Source organism: Pelobates fuscus, chromosome 3 (genome assembly GCF_036172605.1).
Source record: "Pelobates fuscus isolate aPelFus1 chromosome 3, aPelFus1.pri, whole genome shotgun sequence".
Classification (NCBI taxonomy): Eukaryota; Metazoa; Chordata; class Amphibia; order Anura; family Pelobatidae; genus Pelobates; species Pelobates fuscus.
In genome coordinates this window covers 225,072,130-225,095,320 of record NC_086319.1, presented here as the reverse complement: position 1 = coordinate 225,095,320, position 23,191 = coordinate 225,072,130, and the positions used below count along the sequence as shown (strand labels likewise).

Below are 23,191 nucleotides of genomic sequence, written 5' to 3'. Positions count from 1 at the left end.
GCCTGAAGCCTACCCAGTAACCAATATCACTGCAAAAACAACAGCAAGACGTCTGCTTACAGATATTGTATGTAGATTTGGACTTCCAGAAGTTATTGAAAGTGACCAGGGCCCAGCCTTTACAGCAACAGTGACTAAAGAAATTTGGACTGCTCTGGGAGTGACCCTAGCTTTTCACACCCCTTACCACCCACAACGCAGCGGTAAAGTGGAACGCATGAATGGCACCCTAAAAGCCAGAATGTTAAAAATGTCACAAGAAACAAAGATGCCCTGGCCAGAAAGCTTGTCAATAGCTTTATTCAGCGTTAGGCACACACCTAGAGGGAAGCACTCACTATCCCCATATGAGATTCTATTTGGGACTGCACCCAGACTAGGTTGTTACTACCCTCAACAGTTACAGCTTTAAACTGATGTTTTAGTAGATTATGTAACTGAACTTGCAAGTGCCTTGAACAAAATACATGCCCAAGTTTTCTCTTCAATTCCAGATCCCGAATTTGATACGGGTACCCACAACCTGCTTCCCGGAGATTGGGTTCTGGTCAAGAAATTTGTGCGGAAACATACCCTGGAACCAAGATTTGACGGACCATTCCAAGTTCTCCTGATCACTTCAACCTCCGTCAAGTTGGCCGGCAGGCCACATTGGATCCACGCTTCCCATTGCAAGAAGACTCCTGCCCCAGAGGAAGCAGATACCGCACAACCATGTACCTCTGGTACATCATCTCCTTAATTAGCCTAATCAAGGCTCAACAAGTAGCCATTACTAAAGATGCCAGTGGGTATACCTTCTGGTACTATTCCTCATGTACCCGTGTGGCTACATACACTTTTGATTACTGTGACATTGTAGACTGCCCATTTCCTACGTCACAAATTCAAACTATCTATAGAGATATCCCACATGTAAAGGACCCCTATGTTTGTGTAGTTGACAAACAATGGGGGCATAACTGTAACCATTGGGGGGCTGCAGGGTGGAATGCTGGGCCTGCCTGGGGTTACAAACCCAAAAGTGCTTTATCTAAGGTAGATGACCATGGTAGATCCCTCCTCCAAAGAATGACCCTAAGGAAGCCTGGAGGAGGAACACCCATGAAATTAATCCTAAACATAGAGCATCCCAGCCCAACGGATGCAGATCAGTATGTAATGGGAATGTATTGGAAGAAAGGTTCCTATAACAAATTGGGGCACTTCTACCTAAAAGATATGTGCCACTCTCCAGAGTGGCAAGGGGCCACCCACATGGTCTCAAATCCATTAAAACCACACATCCAGTCCTTTAAAGACATGATGGCCATCGCTAACCCCACCTTTGAAGATACTATGGCCGCTGAAACAGGTTTTAATGATGTTAATTTATGGTTAGAATGGATGAAATATAATGCCAACAAACATAACAGAACCGCATGCTATGTGTGTGGTGGTGCCCGGCCTCACCTTGGCACCGTACCTTTGACTTTGCCAGTAGATATAGAAGAATGTGTTTTGAGTCTTTTTGCCTACCACTATAACTTTAATAGGTCGCTCTGCGAAGCATGGACAGTAGAGTACCCTCTCCTAATCAAGGATGTCAAACCCCCAGATGGTGTTACAGTTTACAAAGGAAACTACACCTGTTATGCCAATTATGATGGAATTGGTAAGTTCTTGGGTAACTTCTCCAAAGGGTATTGTGCCACCTACAGAACTGTCCCTATGTACCTGTTACAATTCCATACTAGGTCATTAGGGGATATTTACTGGTTGTGTGGGGATTTACAGTTAAGATCCAGGATGGACAAGGAATGGTGGGGGGGAGTGTACTCTGGCTAAAGCCATCATGCCTATACATATTATCTCTGACACACACCCTGACATACATGAGTCCATACACACACCAGCCAAGGTTAAGCGTGAAGCCCCAGTAAGAGGCAGTTTTGACCCCCACATTTACATTGATGCCTTTGGGGTGCCTAATGAATTTAAAGCAAGAGATGAAGTTGCTGCAGGGTTTGAATCACTTTTTACCATAGTTACTGCAAACAAGAATTTAAAAATTGGATAAATTACATTTATTACAACCAACAACGCTTTGTTAACTACACCAGAGATGCCCTCCAGGGTTTAGCCGAACAGCTGCAGGCTACATCTCAAATGTCCTTCCAGAATAGAATGGCCTTAGACATGATTCTAGCTGAAAAAGGGGGCGTATGTAAAATATTGCCCGACACCATGACCTGTTGTACGTACATCCCAGAAAACACAGGTCCTAATGGTAAAGTCACCTTGGCCATAGAGAAATTAAATAAGCTCTCTGAAGAGTTAAAAAGGAATTCTGGGATAAAAGATCCCTGGGAAAGATGGTTTGGTTGGATGACTGGATGGCAAAAAGCTTTAATGCATATTGGTATGGCATTACTAATTTTTCTCTTTATTTTTGCTCTTCTCGTTTGTTGTGTCCTCCCTTGTCTAAGAAAATTTCTGCAGAAGACTGTAGACCAAGCGGCACCAACTTTTGCACACCTGACAGTTGATGACCAAGATTTCCAAGATTTCAACTCACCCTGTATACCGCTGCAAACTATCCCTTTTACTGATAAAGTGCAAGAGTTTTAGGTAGGGAACCAGCTTAGGGACAGCGTCGGTCTCTATGGAACTGACTGCCGTGCGGAGATGTGGTGGACAAGCCACCGCGGGTTACCAGCGGAGTGAAGAGATTTCCTGACCGTATTGACGGATGTGCTGCAGCCTGTTAGGGAAAGGAAGGGACAGAATTGCACTTTGCAATAACACCTAGCTAGCGGTCACTGGGTTTCTGTGCCTTTGGGCTAACACATCTTCTGGTATTAACAAATAAAGTTCATCTTTTTTAGAATCTAACATTTCATAGGGGGGACTGATGTAGAATTATTAAAAACCTTTATTGATCCTGTATTGAATTTTTGTACTAACTCCATTTTAACTACATTACATGACAGATTTTCCTAACCGCATTTAGAATATTGAATAGAGAATGTATTTTCTAGAAGAATATGACTAACACCAGAATTATTAAGTTCCTGTAATATGAAACAAAGTATACTATAGCTAGGCCATGAGAAAACTGCTCTAATGAAATGTTCTTTCATAAAAAATACCCTGAACCTGACCCTGAGTCTGACATCACTAACTACCCAAAATGAGGCCCAAGCCCCCCTTCCCACCGAGTAAGCCTCGTGCTGGGTAAGATGGCGCTTGAGCCATCCGTCCACACCCGTGTCCAAAATGACGCCACCTCCCGGTGGGAGGACACCTAGTCAGCCACTTAGTACTTGAGCCAATTAATAATATTGATGGGTGGACATTGACATAGCCACTTAACACCTAATCCAATTAATGATGTTTATTTGTTGTTATCTTGATATTCAATGATGATGTAATTTTGCTCTTATAAGGGTCTGCGAGCCCGCTTTTAACCAGATGCCATTAAATTTTCTCGAAGTGCTTTTAACCTGAACTCCATGTGTCAGAGTGAATTTACTTCTGCGTATCCGCAATTTAATCATCTCAGATTTGGACAGGAACAGATAGACATTTGAACATATTTGTTTATTTTTAAAATAATCTATATCACCGGTAACCTGACTGACCCGATACACACACCTCCTGCTGGAGGTTTCTCCATCAACAAGCCAGAAGGACTATATGAGACCACACAATCTTGCCTAAAAGTTATTAGTCGACAGTTCCATAGTTTTTGTATTTTATTTTTGTTGGCTTTCCTTTTTATCCTTTGCGGTGCTCCCACTAATTCCTGGTTACCATTCCCACCCTCTGCAACACTGCAGTTTAACTCAAAGGGTTGCTGACATACCCCGACCTGGACGCTACCCAGATATACTCACACAGAGGGTGCATAACACTTGAGAAGACCCCCCTCCTCCCCACTCTTTATAGTATGATACAAATGTGCTCTGCTAATAATATGGGAGGGGGCTACCTTGTATAAGGTTGTACACGTTTTTGGAGCCTACCTGTTAGGCCCGCACGCCTATAACTATAAAAATCCTCCCTCCACTCCATACTCACACACTGTCTGAATATCATGCTTGTTTCATTATATTGCATCACTGTTAACCTACTATTTGTTGCATACTCACTAGTGGAGTGAGGCAAAAAAATAAAGAATTAAAAAACAAACAAACAAAAACATCATGCAAAGAAAAACCTACAAAAAAAGACCAAGAGAAAAAAGCTCATTACTTACTCTGTTCATGATCATTCCACTGATCTCCAAAACAGACATATCTGCTTTTTTACAGTCATTTCCTTCCCACACAATAGCACTGACTTTTTCAAGTCCTGGGTTAGTGCTGTGAAGCCAGGGTAAGTGACTCTATAAATAAGGAACCAGAGATGTTTTAAATATAGAACATGCAAGCAAAAAAAAAATGTTAAATACATTTAATTTATTTGAGAATATATGTTAAAAATGCTACCTGGCCAAGTCTTAATGTTCAAATATATTTACTTAAAATGTTATCAGAGATTTAATAATCACCTCCTTTCTTTTTTTTGAGGAGAAAAATATAAAATAAACAAAAACAACTTACTGACAAAAGCAAAGTCTGCGCCCACAGAACCACTCAAAAGTGTTTTATTAGCCATGAGAAAGAGAGGTGTGACAAAATTATCTTGAATTATTTTCAAGTTCACATTTGCACAAGCATTCAGTGTGCACATCTTTTTGTAACAGGAAAGACTATTTTTTGGTGCTCTGTCATAAATAATTGGGGATACTGTTATGCAGCAGGTGGAAGTGCTCGGCTAGAAAGCTCTATATATATATCCAAAAACTTTGTAAAACATTACTTACCCTGGTTTGATTTATTTTTAATTGATCGATGTAACAGTAAGTATGGGGGAGGAATCTAATACAGAGGATTGCTAGAAGCTATTTGGTAATATATTTATTAATACAGGCCCCAGGCTACTAACTGCAGCCCTCGCCTGTATTTGCAGAAGGAGAAGGAACACTGAAGAAATATGGTGGTATGAAATCTATAACTTTATATGTAGTTATTACTGGTAAAAATTAAATGTAGTATTGAACATGAAAGTTTGAATTAATGCCAACAAGTACAATGCAACAGGTGTTTTGAGGGAGGTTTCAGTACATATTTAAAATTAGTTTTTTAAATCATTATTTAAATGTATGCAATGTTTGTTTTAATAATGCATATTGTTTAAACCAAATCTTTGGTTTAAACAAAATGCATCACAAGATGTTTTAATGATGTGAAATTCAATTTTTCTTTGTTATCAACTGGTTCTCTCACTATTACCCATTTCATCTTGGATTAAAAAAAGAAAAGCTAGGCCATATTACATTGCAGAGCTTCGTTAGCACATTTTTTTATAAAACTCAAAAAAGTCTCCTTATTCATAACAGATCTTTATAGAGAAGCTTGTTATCTGACCTAAGCAATCTATTGTTTCAAGCATTGCAAAAAAACAAACAAACAAAAAAAAACATACTTGCATGGCACTTTAACCCCTTAAGACCGCAGCCAAATGTACAAGTTGTGATCCAAAAAAACGTAAACAAAACCTGGCATTTGCGCTATATGTCTGTCCAACCATAATTCACCTCTTTCATATTAAATGCACCCCCCATTATTATATTTCATTTTATTCAGGGGAAACGGGGCTTTCGTTTAACATCAAATATTTAGGTATGGAACATAATTTAATATGAAAAAAATATTTAAAAAATGGGAGAAAATAAGAATTTTTTTAGTTCTACGTGACATTCTAACTGTGAATGTCATAATACTGTTTGCTTTTACTGCAATACAATACACATTTGTATTCAGCGATGTCTCGCGTGTAAAACAGTACCCCTATGTACAGGTTTTATGGTGTTTTGGGAAGTTACAGGGTCAAATATAGCGTGTTACATATTTCAGTTTTTTTACATTGAAATTCGCCAGATTGGTTACGTTGCCTTTGAGACCATATGGTAGCCCAGAAATAGGAATTACCCCCATGATGGCATACCATTTGCAAAAGTAGACAACCTAAGGTATTGCAAATTGAGTATGTCCAGTCTTTTTTAGTAGCCACTTGGTCACAAACACTGGCCAAAGTTAGTGTTAATATTTGAAAATGCAAAAAACTAATTTGAACGCAAATTTTGGCCAGTGTTTGTGACTAAGTGGCTACTAAAAAAACTGAACATACCCTATTTGCAATACCCTGGGTTGTCTACTATTGCAAATGGTATGCCATCATGGGGATAATTTTCATTCCTGGGCTACCATACGGTCTCAAAGGCAACCTGGCGAATTTTAATGTGAAAAAACTGAAACGCAAACCTTATATTTGACTCTGTAACTTTTGAAAACACCATAAAACCTGTACATGAGGGGTACTGTTATACTCAGGAGACTTCGCTGAACACAAATATTAGTGTTTCAAAACAGTAAAACGTATCACAACAATTATATCGTCAGTGTAAGTGCCATTTGTGTGTGAAAAATGCAAAAAATGTCACTGTCACTGACGATATCGTCGTTGTAATATATTTTACTGTTTTGAAACACTAATATTTGTGTTCAGCGAAGTCTTCCGAGTAAAACAGTACCCCCCATGTACAGGTTTCATGGTGTCTTGGAAAGTTACAGAGTTAAATATAGTGCTAGACAATGTAATTCCCTGAACTTTTGGCCTGGGTTGGCAGGCAGGTCCTGCAAATTGTAATTAATAAAATGACCTAATTATGTAAAATTATTACATAAATATGTGTGTATATATATATATATATATATATATATATATATATATATATATATATGTGTGTATATATATATATATATATGTGTGTATATATATGTATATAATTTTTTTAATCATTTTTATTTATATATAGGTATATACATAGTGATATATACGTATATACTTATGTATATAGATATATATATTATTTCGTTCTACATGTATTTTGATATCAATATATATATATTAATTTTAAAATACAGTTAGAACGAAATTACGCATGTTTATATATTTTTTATCTATTTTTTTTTATTATTTTTTTATTATTTTTTTTTTTATTTTTTTAACGTATTTATATATTTATTTATTTTTTATTATATATAAATATATATATATAATGAAAATTATATATATATTTAATCAATATCATTGTACGTGTATTTTGATATTAATATATATATATATAATTATGTATATATTAATATTAAAATACACGTAGACAGTGTATGCATATTTATGTGTATGTGTGTATATGTGTGTATATATATACTTAGATCATATATATAATAAATATATATATGATCTAAGTATATATAATTTATTTTTACACTGTTTTAACATTTTTTATTTTTTTTTCAGACAGCAGGGGGAGTACCTGTCATTACAGGCACTCCCCCTGCTGGCAATGCCTTGGACGGCTATGCCGTCCATGTGATCGCGGGGTCCTCGCAAGGACCTCGCGATCACATGGCCCTGGGCGGCTGAAGAGGACGCAGGGGGACTCCCTGGGCTCCCAGGTAAGTCCCCCATACCGCGATCGCCGGCGTGGGATCGCCGGCGACCGGGTAAGTACATAAGATCGCAGGACGTACTATGCCGTCCTGCGGCTTTTAGAGCCACCAAAATAAGGACGGCATAGTACGTCCTGCGGTCTTAAGGGGTTAAATAGACACATACAATTTCCAACTAAAATCACATTTTGCAATTTTATGAAAACTCATAAAATGACAACAAAATATTAATAAACAAACAATACTGCAAAAAAATCGTAGTATACAGATTTTTTTTTTTTTAATGTCCTTAAATAACTAGTTAATTTTACCTTTAGTGTCCCCCCTAGAGCTTAGCGGTAATGAATACACTAAATTCTGTCTCTTACTAACTTCGCATCTAAAACTAGTCTCACTGACTAACAATATTAACTAATGAAAGGAGAAGAAACAAAAAATAAATAAAAACCTGGTGGAATGGATCATCCCTGTATTCTCTTTTCATACAAAGATTCCCATGATTAGTTTCAGCATCTGTTTCACTGCTACAGGAAGAGCGGCACTCTGCACAATGCAGCAAATCTTCCCAAAGCACATCTTCTGTTTCAGACTCTGGTCTAGTGCTCTCCGAATCCTGCCTGGAACTGGAACAGCGGGAACTGCAACTTGTGCCTGATTTTTGGACATCCTAAAAAAAATAAAAAATGTAACAAAAATATTTAGTCTTCACAAACATCAAAAAAGAAACACACAAACAAGTCATGACAATGTTATAAAGCATATAAAAATTTTCTCTGTAATGAGCAAGCATCCAACCCAACTACAAAAAAAGCAAAACATTAGTGTCAAATTTTGTTTAACTTGGAAATAACCACAGGTACTGTTGACATTGTAATTTACTCATTGGATTTTTGCCGCCTTAGGCAAACAAAAATTTGCCGCCCCCCCATATGTTCTGTTCACCATGTGACATCACAATGCCCCACCCATATGGGCCAACGCCAGTGCTGAACACAGTGTCTTTTATCTGAAAAGGCAGTGTGTTTACATTAAAAAGTCTGCAGGGACAGGCTATAGAGACCAGAACCACTACATTAAGCTGTGGAATGGATCATCTCTGTATTCTCTTTTCATACAAAGATTATAGTGGCCCTTTAATGTAAGATAAATTAGACATTAGTGCCACTAATAATATACTGGATTGCCTACTTACCACCAGATGAGAACAAGAGGATGATGATGATGGGCTCAGGCTGCAATCTGGCTCCACTGGTCAACAAACAGGAAGCAGCTCCATTTTTGGGACCCCTTATACAGCTCAAGGCCCACCCATAAGTCCACCTACATGGCCCACCCATACACCCATAAGTTTGCTCCTAGGGAGTGGAGAGTATGTGTGAAGGGGATGTGTTATATTTTATTGTAGAGTATGTAATTTGTGTGTGTTCTTATGGAATGTAGTGTATAGGGATACCAATTTGTGTAAGGCATATAGTGTGTGTATAGGGGATGCAGTGTGTGTGTGTGTGTGTGTGTGTGTAAGGGATGCAAGGCGTGTTTCGGTGTATGTAGTGTAATGCAGTGTGTGTCTGTAAGGGGTGCATTGAGGCACTGAGTGTGTAAGATGCATTTTGTGTGTGCGTAACAGAGGCAGTGTGTGTGCGTTAGGGATGCATTGTGTTTCGGTGTGTCAGTAGGGATAAATTGATACATTGCATGTTTCAGTGTGTGTGTGTAGGGATGCGTTGTGTATTTCTGTGTATGTGTAAGGATGCATTGTGTATGTGTAGTTTGAAAGATAGGGTTTGTGGAGTAGGATAGAGACTGAGAGGGGAGCAGCTCTTTATTTTTATTTTTTTTATAGTGCTCTCCCCTCCCCTCCAGTCCCTTAATGCACTCTCCTCCCCTCCCTTAGAACTGCCCCCTCCGTCCTTAGAGCTCTCCCCTGTCCCTTAGTGGTGTCCCCCACCTCTTAGTGGTCTTCTCCACTCTCACCCCCCCCCTCCCACATTGTGGTCCTCTCACCCCCCCACCCCTCAGTCCCCCCATTGTGGTCCTCTCACTCCCCCACCCCTCAGTCCCCCCATTGTGGTCCTCTCACTCCCCCCCCCCCATTGTGGTCCTCTCACTCCCTCCCCCCATATTGTGGTCCTCTCACTCCCTCCCCCCCATTGTGGTCCTCACACTCCCTCCCCCCCATTGTGGTCCTCACACTCCCCCTCCCCCCTCCATTGTGGTCCTCTCACTATGCCCCCCCCCCATCCATTGTGGTCCTCTCACTATGCCCTCCCCCATCCATTGTGGTCCTCTCACTATGCCCCCCCCCCATCCATTGTGGTCCTCTCACTATGCCCCCCCCCATCCATTGTGGTCCTCTCACTACCCCCCCCTCCATTGTGGTCCTCTCACTATTCCCCCTCTCCCCTCCATTGTGGTCCTCTCACTATCCCCCCTCTCCCCTCCATTGTGGTCCTCTCACTATCCACCTCCCCCCCCATTGTGGTCCTCTCACTCCCTCCCCCCCATTGTGGTCCTCTCACTCCCTCCCCCCATTGTGGTCCTCTCACTCCCCCCCATTGTGGCCCTCTCACTCCCCCCCATTGTGGCCCTCTCACTCCCCCCCCCCCATTGTGGTCCTCACACTCCCCCCTCCCCCCTCCATTGTGGTCCTCTCACTGTCCCCCTCCATTGTGGTCCTCTAACTATCCCCCTCCATTGTGGTCCTCTAACTATCCCCCTCCATTGTGGTCCTCTAACTATCCCCCTCCATTGTGGTCCTCTAACTATCCCCCTCCATTGTGGTCCTCTCACTATCCCCCTCCATTGTGGTCCTCTCACTATCCCCCCCTCTCCCCTCCATTGTGGTCCTCTCACTATCCCCCCTCTCCCCTCCATTGTGGTTGTAACGGATCGCCTGGCACCCCGACTGAGTACCTCCGTTAATGGATGCTCCTAGCACTTCCTGAGGCCTCCAAGCACTCTAGCCGACACCACAATCACCGAATCAGAGAAGCATATGAATCCTCTCAAGCCTCTGAATGCTGTAGACAGTTGAATAGGAACCATACGAATAGGTTTGCACTCCTAGCAGTCAAACTGGAACAGCATGCAATAAATCCTTCCCCCAATAATGAGACGACACATCACTATGAGGGTAAAACAGGAACTCTGGACTGGCTCATCCAGCCTGGCTTTTATTTCCAACTCACACATACAGGCCACACCCAGGGGGAGGCATAAAAGAACCAATGACATAGATGTTACCTCCCACACATCCCCTCCCCTTAGTGTGACACATAATCCCATTATGCATACAGTGTAAAATATACTTTTACACAACTTTCATAACTTTAAAACCATACATCACATTCACATAAAAATACATATCCACAATCAATCCATTCAGGGGAACAACATATTAAAAAATGGCATGAATCCGACCAGGGGTTCAAAAGTTACTAAAAGTATCTTTTGTTCCTTTCTGGGTGGCAGAAAAACATCCCCACAATGCACCCTGGTTTCCTCCCTTCTGCCCTGGAGTTAATTGGAGAAGTAATCCAATTACCCAGGACTAAAGGCAGACTCCATTAACCACGTGGTTGCAAAACAACATAAAACACTTTAAAATACATAAAGTCACATTTACACATAACACACAGACATTTCACCTATCCCCAGATAGCTGGGATCTGCACGCACAAAACTACCGAATAGTGCGCAGATCCTACTCACACAGTACAATTGCCATGGAGCTAAAGTCTTTCCCATAGTCTTTCATTATATGAATAGGCTCCATGGTATGGCTATCTGGGGTATCACATTCCCATAAAGTCTGGTCCATAGTCCAAAGGCAAGAGGCGGGCAATCAGCCCCCTCCAAGGACACGTGGCGAGGTCGGTTTCGCCACACTTCTCCCCTTTACCCCCCAGACTAACAGGGTACTTGACCTCCTGCCGGTCAGTGCCCTTGTTAGTCCAGCAGCCCACCCACAATAAACAGTTACTACACCTGGGTGAGGGAGAATCTTGTCCAGGTTCAGGTGCCTCACCACGGCTGTGTGGGGGACTGGTAGGCTGCCTTGGTAGGTTGCTGAGGGGGCAGAGACCAGCGGTACTCTGTCCTGTTGCCAGCACTACCACGGGAGTAGTCTGGTTGGAGCCTGGTTGCTGGAGACCGACTGTCTCCCCTTTAAATACACCGCTCTGCTGCTGGAGACCGACTGTCTCCCCTTGAGTTACACCGCTCTGCTGCTGGAGACCGACTGTCTCCCCTTTAGTTACACAGCTCTGCTGCTGGAGACAGACTGTCTCCCCTTTGGCTAAACAGCCCTGTTGTGGGGGGGCAGGACCGACCGTCCCTACCCCCTGTGCTGGAAGTGCAGAGACCACGGTCCCATCTGCACAGGTGTGGGGCTTACAGTCTCCCCCTGGTACATTAAGCTGCCGCTGGGGAGAGGTGGTAACCAGCTCCTCTCCCATTAGAACACTCTGCCGCTGGGGAATGGAGACTGGGCTCTCTATTCCCTGTACATTAATGATCCGCCGCTGGGGAGAGGTGGTAACAATCTCCTCTCCCATGCATACTTCCCGTCTCTGCGGAGGGAGACCGACTGTCTCTCCTCCCAGCACAGAGTCCTGCTGTGGGGGAAAGGGGGCTGGGCTCTCTATTCCCTGCTGGATACTCTGCCGCTGGGGAATGGAGACCGGGCTCCCAATTCCCAACAAATCACACTGCCGCTGGGGATGGAGGACGGCTCCTTCAGCTTCCTGTAACTTGGGCGCAGAGACCACGGTCCCATCTGCGCTGGTGTGGGGCTTACGGTCTCCCCTTGGTGGGTTAGGCTGCCGCTGGAGAGAGGGTGTAACAAGCTCCTCTCTCTGAACTGTAACCTGCCGCTGGGGATCTGGGCCGACTGCCCAGCATCCCTGTAGGGCCGGTAGAGAGACCGCAGTCCCATCTCCACCTGCGGGTTTTCCCAGGACCAATCCGTGAGGCCCCTCAAAATTTGTGAGTAAGGGCCACCTGCTTCCCCACCTGACAACTCTGGCTGCTGCTGGGGATCTGGGCCGGCTGCCCAGCATCCCGGTGGGCCCGGTGGAGAGACCTTGGTCCCATCTCTACCTGCCTGTTGTGGTTCCTCACAGGACAAGTCTATGAGGACCCCCACTTCGGGTTCCTCCCGCCGCCTCAGGAAAAGACGGCTAACCTCCTCGGATGCAGCCTCTACTCGGCTGCTGTAACGCTCCTGCTGCTGAGCATACTTCCTCTCTTTCGCCAGCCGGAATTCTCGGTCCAGCCTTGTGTTTCGCTCGGCCATGACCTGGTTCCAGATCACCCGGCGTGTCTCCATGGGTATATCATTCCCATACTCGGCCACTCGCTGCCTCACCTCGGCCAGCCAATCATCTCCAGAGCCAGAACCTTCCATACTTGTCTGCTCCCAGGGGCGCTGCACGACTGCTAGCGTTGCCCTCAATTTGTAATCCAAACGAACTGTGTCTCCGAGCTGCTTTACCTCGCACTAGGACGCCATCCCACCGCTTGCCACCAATGTAACGGATCGCCTGGCACCCCGACTGAGTACCTCCGTTAATGGATGCTCCTAGCACTTCCTGAGGCCTCCAAGCACTCTAGCCGACACCACAATCACCGAATCAGAGAAGCATATGAATCCTCTCAAGCCTCTGAATGCTGTAGACAGTTGAATAGGAACCATACGAATAGGTTTGCACTCCTAGCAGTCAAACTGGAACAGCATGCAATAAATCCTTCCCCCAATAATGAGACGACACATCACTATGAGGGTAAAACAGGAACTCTGGACTGGCTCATCCAGCCTGGCTTTTATTTCCAACTCACACATACAGGCCACACCCAGGGGGAGGCATAAAAGAACCAATGACATAGATGTTACCTCCCACACATCCCCTCCCCTTAGTGTGACACATAATCCCATTATGCATACAGTGTAAAATATACTTTTACACAACTTTCATAACTTTAAAACCATACATCACATTCACATAAAAATACATATCCACAATCAATCCATTCAGGGGAACAACATATTAAAAAATGGCATGAATCCGACCAGGGGTTCAAAAGTTACTAAAAGTATCTTTTGTTCCTTTCTGGGTGGCAGAAAAACATCCCCACAATGCACCCTGGTTTCCTCCCTTCTGCCCTGGAGTTAATTGGAGAAGTAATCCAATTACCCAGGACTAAAGGCAGACTCCATTAACCACGTGGTTGCAAAACAACATAAAACACTTTAAAATACATAAAGTCACATTTACACATAACACACAGACATTTCACCTATCCCCAGATAGCTGGGATCTGCACGCACAAAACTACCGAATAGTGCGCAGATCCTACTCACACAGTACAATTGCCATGGAGCTAAAGTCTTTCCCATAGTCTTTCATTATATGAATAGGCTCCATGGTATGGCTATCTGGGGTATCACATTCCCATAAAGTCTGGTCCATAGTCCAAAGGCAAGAGGCGGGCAATCAGCCCCCTCCAAGGACACGTGGCGAGGTCGGTTTCGCCACAGTGGTCCTCTCACTATCCCCCCTCTCCCCTCCATTGTGGTCCTCTCACTATCCCCCCTCTCCCCTCCATTGTGGTCCTCTCACTATCCCCCCTCTCCCCTCCATTGTGGTCCTCTCACTATCCCCCCCTCTCCCCTCCATTTTGGTCCTCTCACTATCCCCCCTCTCCCCTCCATTGTGGTCCTCTCACTATCCCCCCTCTCCCCTCCATTGTGGTCCTCTCACTATACCCCCTCTCCCCTCCATTGTGGTCCTCTCACTATCCCCCCTCTCCCCTCCATTGTGGTCCTCTCACTATCCCCCCTCTCCCCTCCATTGTGGTCCTCTCACTATCCCCCCTCTCCCCTCCATTGTGGTCCTCTCACTATCCCCCCCTCTCCCCTCCATTGTGGTCCTCTCACTATCCCCCCCTCTCCCCTCCATTGTGGTCCTCTCACTATCCCCCCTCTCCCCTCCATTGTGGTCCTCTCACTATCCCCCCTCTCCCCTCCATTGTGGTCCTCTCACTATCCCCCCTCTCCCCTCCATTGTGGTCCTCTCACTATCCCCCCTCTCCCCTCCATTGTGGTCCTCTCACTATCCCCCCTCTCCCCTCCATTGTGGTCCTCTCACTATCCCCCCTCTCCCCTCCATTGTGGTCCTCTCACTATCCCCCCTCTCCCCTCCATTGTGGTCCTCTCACTATCCCCCCTCTCCCCTCCATTGTGGTCCTCTCACTATCCCCCCTCTCCCCTCCATTGTGGTCCTCTCACTATCCCCCCTCTCCCCTCCATTGTGGTCCTCTCACTATCCCCCCTCTCCCCTCCATTGTGGTCCTCTCACTATCCCCCCTCTCCCCTCATCCCCCCCCCCCCCCCATTGTGGTCCTCCCTCTCCTCCCCCTCCCCCACGGTGGTTCTCCCTCGCCTCCGCGGCTCTCCCTCTCCTCCGCCTCCATGGTTCTCCCTCTCCTCCGCCTCCATGGTTCTCCCTCTCCTCCGCCTCCATGGTTCTCCCTCTCCTCCGCCTCCATGGTTCTTCCCCTACCCCCTTAGTGTTATCCTTCCTCCCCTTGTGTGCCTCCTACCTATATTTGTAGCGTGGCCGGAAGGCGTGTGCTTCCCTCCTGCAGGTCACTCAAATCTGGCGGCCCCAGGCCGGTGCACCCCAAGCGACTGCCTAAGTCGCCTATGGGATGCGCCGGCCCTGAATTTACTTCTGGATTATTTAAAATCACATTTATTTATAAAACAAACAGTGATCTGTATAATACTAGGGGGGGGGGGGGGAGGGGGAGGTCGCAGGTAACAGCTGCGATGGATGTGGAAGATTGCACATAGGACCCCTTCCCAGTACTGTTACTCACAGTAGAATGGCAAAGCAGGAGGCTGAGTTTCTGCCTAGTCTGTCCTAGAGGTATGAGAGCATGCAGTGGTGGATAGGGTAGGTTATGGATGAAAAAATGAGGAGGGTTTGTGCACCAGCATGCAATTCTGCCCTACGTGGTTAACAGATTAGTATGCATCTGACAATAATTTACATAGGGCTCACAATTTCCACTAGCCATTGGTGAGTGAAAGGTTATCCTTGGCAAGTAGAAGTTAACCACTGGTGAGTGAACCATGGATCCTCTAATCTTGCAGTGCTGAGTAACTTTTAAAGCCTGGCTAGTCATGGCTAAGGACTTACAAATTTTAAGGCCAGGTTTACACTATCAATCACAGTTCTTGAGCATTTGTGTCACAAAGAGTAATTCAATTTTAACATGGAGGTACTTTAAAACTGCACTGTCGCTTTACAGGTTTTGTTTCTGAATCAATTATTTTTAGTCCCTATATTTCCCACTGTTCTTTATTTTAAATTTACCATAGTTTAGTTACACAAAATAAAAGAAGAAACTACATTTTATTATGGAGAGGCAATTTTTGCCAATGGTCAGAGTAAAGGCATATGCTAACATTCTAAATACCTGTAGATATGTAATGTTGGACTGTCCCTGGTTCCTTTTAAAAGGCGGTGTTCTATCAAATTCCCCTACCCGTGAAAATCCCCTACCCTCGCCACTTCTGGTGAGGGAAATCAGCTGGATCCTGTGCTGCACATGTGTGCTAGCACTTCTGCTACTCCTCCACAGCAAGGTCCTGGAAGGTAAGTAAAGCTAGTGTTTTACACTTTCATTATAGTTTGTGCATTCACTAAGCTTAGGACATGGGACATTTAGGGTTAATGTTAGGGTTCAAATTAAGGGTTAGGATTAGGGACTTGTTTTTATTTACTGATATTTCACATTAGATGAATTTTCACACTTTATTTTAACCCTTACCCCAAGGGTTAGGATTTGAATAGAGAGTGAGAGAGGTTAAAATAATTTACCTAACCGTAATTTGAACCCTCACTTAACCCTAAATGTCTTGTGTGTTTAGGATTAGTGAATGCACTAACTGTAATGAAAGTGTAAAACTAGCTTTACTTACCTTCCAAGACCTTGCTGTGGAGGAGTAGGAGGAGTGCTAGCACACATGTGGCAGCACAAGATCCAGCTGATTTCCCTCACCAGAAGTGACTAGGGTAGGGGATTTTCACGAGGTAGGGGAATTTGATAGAACAGCGGCACTGTCACCATTGGGGGAGTATATACAGAATGTAAGAAAGCACGAAATGCGAGAATAAATAAAGTATAACGAATGTATTTAGATTATCATGACAAGCATATGTATATAAAAAAAATGTAAAAATAAAAATGAACATTTATATGTAAATGGAATGTCCGGTTAAACAGAGTTCCCACCCAGGGGATACCTTCTATTGTTAAAAACTAAAATAAAACAAATAGTCCATATATATGAAAATACACCAAAAGGTTGTGAGTATATCGAGAGAAAAAAACCTGATTTCAAAGGCTGGAGTGCACACCTGCTCGGTCCGGTTGTGAAGGAGTTAATGGATGTGTAGTATCCTCCTATGTTTGTAGATCCTGCAATGGAGTTGCAGATTCCCTCAAGTGATTGTTGTAAACAGGTCAGTGAAAAAAAAAATTTCAAATTGAAAAGATAGAAAGTAAAAAAACAGTATAATATCCTGGGTAGATAGTACGCTGTGAACTAGTTCGATCCCTCTGTTGGTCAATCCTACGCGTTTCGAGAGTCCTGCACTCACTTCTACAGGGATGCAGTGTAACTGCCTATGGAGAACATAGACACTCCATGGCCACTCTCCAATGATATCACAATAAGAGACATACTTGAAGCACTACAAGACACTGAGGAACAGTTCAATACCTCAACAAGGGTTATACATTCGAATTTGAAACCACCCCTCTACGTTCGTTCCCAGCCATGAACAAGGAGAATTTATTAGAGTGTACACTGATCTGGTACTAAAAGATATAAAAGATCTATGTGCCCGAAAAAAAGAGGATAAAATCAAATTTGACCCACGCTGAAAAAAAGAACCCTCCTCGACCTCCAAAATAATTTTACCATACAAATCAGAGAAGCTGACAAAGGGGGAGTTATTCTTATACAGGATAAAGAGGAATACAACAAAGAAGCTTTTAGACTATTGGGGGATCAAGCAACTTACAGAAAATTGGATGTAGATCCAACCCAAGATTTTAAGAGGAATTTGCTCACTTCTATCAGGAGCAAAAACAAAAAGGATCTTGAATCAAGAAGAGTTCCGATTTTTATATCAAGAAAACCCTGTCATAGCTATCTTCTACCATCTACCCAAATTCAAAAAGATTTACATAATTTTTATATACATATATTGCTTGTCATTATAATCTAAATAAATTATTTATACTTCATTTATTCTAGCACTTTGCGCTTTCTTCCATTCTGTATATACTCTCATGTATAGGAATACTAAGGATATTTCTTGTTAAAGCCAGCATTTGGTTCTAGAAACACTTCATCTGATTACAATATTGATTTTAGATTTTTTGTGGCGCGGTTTTCTCGATTTGGGAGTTATTGTTAACCCCGTAATCTTTTTTTGTCACCATCTGGGGATTTTGCATAATCTGTGACATCACTGCTGGTGGTCGGCGAGCAGGGTATGGTAATATTTTGTTACCTGAACCTGTCCCTTGTGGGCACCATCTTCTGGCTGGTCCTCTTCTGCTCCTTGCGCTACAGTAAGGCTTGGAAATATACTGAGAAAAGTAGTCCCTACTTTGTCTCAGTATATCTTTTGACTGGATTGGAATTTCAGTGAATTACTCATTTTGAAGGGGTGACAGTGCCGCTTTAAGTAAACTCGCCTTATCTTGCCGCGGAAGCCATTCCTCTTTGAGAGATCATCTGGACAGATGATTTCGGCCAATCAAATGCGTTTCAATAGAAAAGCAATGATATTCCTATGATACATGTATGGCAATCACTGTGCTATGCTGTGCCAAAAGGAATGCGTAAGAATATATAGAATATAAATAAACTACCGACTACTCAACAGGAAGCAATTTCACAATACACGCAACTGCACAATAAGAGTTAAGAACATTGTAAATACATTAATCATTGAAGACAGGGTTTACCATTATAAAGCATTCAGTTAAAGAAAATTAGTGAACACCAATTTCACCAGTGGAAAAGTAAAAAAAATACTGCGATGCTCCAAATTAAACAGACTTTCAAAGTTAATCCTTTTGACAAATTCAGAGTAAACCAAACTAATCATGGCTATTAATTACAATGGTATGCATAATTGAACACAATCATTTTGCTTCAGCAATTAAGGCCAAGAGTAGAAAATGACATGGATGTCATACCTCTCAGGTGAACCGAATGTACCTTAGGAACCTGAGCAAATGAAAGAAATCATATCATCTAATCTGGTAATTCAACTTGTTTTCTTAACAATGCATTTCTCACAAGAAGAGATCTATTTATGTGTATTACTGGACAATTACAGGCTCATTTTACATTAGACCACCTACCTACAAAGCTAGTTGGGAAAGAACTGTGCAAATCATATCCAGTTGAAAAGTGTAAGTGTTAACCAATGCTAATATCTCTAGCTGTACCAATTATGTTGAATTCTCCTAGAAGTTGCGGTCTAGATAATATTTACTGTCAGTTTGAGCCACATGTAGCCTGGTACTACTTCAGCATGTCTGTGTAGAAGTGGAGGTGTGCACATTCTTTACCACATTTGGTGGTCATGTCCACATTTAGTCCCAATATGGAAAGAATTATTTGAATTTGTTAAAACTACCATTTCAAGTTACATTCCTTTTACCTTGGAGGTGGCTCTTTTGGGTTTGATCCCTAAATTAATTTCAATCCCTTCACTGTCTTAGATCAAAGACATTATGCTGAATGTTAGCTAACATTAGCTAGATCCCTTGTCAAGGTCCAACAGGATATCATTGGGAGGGGGGGGGGGGGATTTGTAGGATTATTTAGTGTAGGGTAATATCTCAACTTTAGCTTCTACTTACATACTTCATGTGATGGACTCCTTTTATTGTGGAAACTGTTTCTTTATGATTGTTTGTGAATTTATTTTCTATTATGTTACCTGTTTCTTTGGTGCCCTCTTATTAACGTATACTACCACATTTGTTTATGCACACATTGTTCTTTTATCTTTGGATGAAACTCAAAAATTGTATATTATGTTTTTTTTAAAATGGCTTATACAATATACATTACCTCTGCTGTGTAGTGCTTTTTGTAATGGTGAACCTTTCTATTCCTGATACCACTTTCCCCAGAAGGACGATCCATGTTACGTCTTGCTGTTGCTGTATATCCTGTGCTTGGATCATCCTCACTGGATACCTCATCTGAGACATTGGCAGCAGCTCTTGGTGAATCCTGAATAAGAGATGCTTAGTGAGTTTTATATAGAAACAGAGAATGTGATGGCAGAAAATAACCATTCGGCCCATCTAGTCTGCCCAATTTTCCAAGTACTTTCATTAGTCCCTGGCCTTATCTTTTATCTAGGATAGCCTTATTCATATCCCATGCATACTCAAACTCGTTCACTGTGTTAACCACTACCACTTCAGGTAGAAGGCTATTCCATGCATTCACTACCCTCTCAGTAAAGTAATACTTCCTGATATTATTTTTAAACCTTTGCCCCTCTAATTTATGTCCTTTTGTTGTGGTAGGTTTTTCTTCTTTTCTTCTTATATTCTCCTCCTGTGTTGATTCCCTTTATGTATTTAAATGTTTCTTTTACATCCCCCCAACTCGTCATTCCTCCAAGCTATACATGTTAATGTATGAATAAATGAGGTGTTGTTGAGTTAAGTACCCATGATCTTTGGTTTACAAGACCAATGCCTTACCACTTGGTCTCTGACAAACAAATAAGATGGAAGTACATTTAACTCCCATTAATCTATTTAATAACATTAAAACTACTGGCTGAGAGTAAATCTGTCTGCCTGAACAGGTGACCAGTATACTAAAAAGCTTCAAATGGTTGATCTCACTCCAAACCTACGAGTATAACTCTTGGATTTGAGCTATTAAAGCTATATTAAAAGATTTAGACATAATTAGGAAAGGAGTATATTAATACTTCCAATATAAATACAGTTACTATAAATATACAGTGGGCATGCCTGGCCCCTCAAACATGTTAATCCCATTGAGGAATTGTTGAACACTATACCATAGTATAAAATATAATGCCAGTATGATGAGTTTGCATGACATAAATACAAAATCTAAGGTATTTAAGAGGGACCTACAAACCTAATCATACTTGGCATGTCATCATTGGGGCCTTGAAGGATGTAAATACATTTAAGACTTAAGTTACCCATCACACTACTTATAAAAACACACACACATAACTAAGAGACAGTATATCCAAAGAAGCTTAAACTATAGATAGATTATATCATACGAAGCTGAATGCATTTGAAGGGACAATGATTACCAGATTTAAAAAAATACCAAAAAAACAAAAACAAATCTATGCATCTTCAATTAGAATCAACAATGAAGAAATGTAAACAGAAATGCAGAATTACCATTTTGGTTTTATTGTACTTCATCTTTCCTTGAGGTTGGGGATGTCGTTTTGTTCCTGCCGGCCATGAGGCTTCTTCTGAATTAAGTATTTCACAGTGAGGCTCATGGAGTTGTACTCCATCTTCACTGCTTTTACCAGTCAGTCTCCCCTCTAATGAGACGTAACCATTGTCAGTTTCTGTGGATTTGTCGATTGAGTTTTTTGAGTTCTTGGAACTGGAGTAAAGAATTTGAACAGTTAAAGTCATCATGAACATTGTTAGAATTGAGTACTGTTGGATGAATGGTTCATGCATTGTGTTGGAAGGCTTTTAAAGAACACTGAAGAGAAACATTTTTTTTTTTTGCTACTTTGTTTAGTTTAAGTTGTATATGTTGTTAAAAAAAGCACATCCACCTCCATAACTGCTACAGAGAGCCATAGTATTCCCCAGGTAAAAGTCAAACCACTTTGAACAGGTTGAAACTTAACTGGGTTCCCTGGGCATCCACTGTCCAGCTTCCATCTAGATATAGCTGAAGTGTAAGTTGCAATTTCCATATTGGTGCTCTAAATTCTACCATGTTTGGATGGAATGTATAGCCTGAGCGTGCTCATGCAAGGAATCACAAATATGAACAAAATTACTACATGTAATGCAGAAGGGGAACAGTGCCAGTTTAAGTGTCAAATAATAATAAATAAAAAAAAGTTTGACTCGAAAACAGGACAATGACAATAGACAAAACCACTACTAGGTGCTGTGGTGGTTATGGTGTTTAGACTGACTTATTAAAGATTCGTAGAAGAATCATTTGCACATCATTCATTAATTGAAAAATAATTTTCCTTTAACTGAAAGGGACAATTCCTCATTCCCTCAACTCATTAAACATTATAAAAGAAACTACTGCGTTACCTAGTCAGTGCTGTGCGGAACTAAGTGAATTTGCTTATGTGCTCTGGCTGTGCCGAAATAGAAACACACATTGCAAAGAAAAATAAATAGAAAAATACATAAAAATACAATTTTGTTTTCTAATCAGGCTGTGCAATTCTAATGTGATTGTTCTACAATAAAACAAGTGCCAACAATTTTAAACACCAAATGTTTGGTATAAAATGAGGTATAACATATAGTAATGCTGCTTTCTGCAACAATGTAAGTCACTTAATATTCACTAAACTAACTTGCAGGAAAAGTGAAATGTATTTGCAACCATATCGTATACACAACTTTTTTATACATACAGACAAGACACGACACATAATTATATTGTCATGGATAACTCATCCATTACAGCAATGTTTAAAAAACCCTAACACATGAAAAAAGAAACAACAAAAAAAAAAAACACAACAGGACACAGAGTGTGCTCAAAAGTCTGATTAAGTATGGCATTGTGCAACAAAACAAAAATGACTTAGCGTATGTATTTTTGTTTCCCCAATTATTATTATTTTCAAACTATAGCATTAAAAGCTTTACTGTGGCCCATTCATTTACAAGTTTATGAACGTTGAGCTTTCTGCAATAATGTTGGCAAGTAAACAACAAAAATGAATGTTTGCAAATTGTAATTTTAAAGACAAAGAATTATGTGTGTCATACGACAACATTGCTGTATATCATATTCAATTTATAAAAGTGTGGGCACACTTGGATAACAAGATAAATGGGGGTAAAGCGTTTTGGGACATAACAGGAAGGAAAACAGTGTGTTGTGTTAAGTAAAAAATTAAATAAAGCTCCAAAATGGTTAGACAAAAATGTTTGTCGGCAAGCGTAATGAAAGACTATAGTAGATAAATAAATTGTGGAATTGTGAAGGCGAGATCAGTGCCACCTAATTGGCTCCCATCTGTTGATCACAGTGGCAGGAGAATCAATGCAAGCAGAATATCGGCTTTGCAACGCAAATCTGTGTTTTTTTTATCTCCACCACATTTTTGGTTGGAGTTGTTTCTCTAACTTCAGGCACGGACATCAGTAGACTACAACTATGACACCAGCAGAGGGATTCCCTTAGCTCCTGAATTAGATAAGCAAACAGTAACAGATCTGTCTCTTTTTGCCCTACACAATGTTTATTCAGCCATTGCTGCAAGTAGAAACATTTGCAGACAACACTAGACATTGTTACTGATGAGTCCCAG

General features: G+C 41.9%; 1 protein-coding gene across 5 annotated transcripts in view; it reads right to left on the bottom strand.

Moving 5' to 3' along the window:
- Positions 1-23,191, bottom strand: part of PHTF2 (putative homeodomain transcription factor 2) — a 206,970-nt gene that overhangs the window by 48,001 nt on the left and 135,778 nt on the right. For all 5 annotated transcript variants that reach the window (XM_063448164.1, XM_063448163.1, XM_063448166.1 and 2 more), the window contains 4 exons: positions 21,054-21,270; positions 19,714-19,878; positions 7,990-8,208; positions 4,241-4,369 (listed from right to left, as the gene is read on the bottom strand). In XM_063448164.1, coding sequence (XP_063304234.1) covers positions 4,241-4,369; positions 7,990-8,208; positions 19,714-19,878; positions 21,054-21,270 — 730 coding nt within the window. The remainder of the gene's footprint in view (positions 1-4,240; positions 4,370-7,989; positions 8,209-19,713; positions 19,879-21,053; positions 21,271-23,191) is intronic.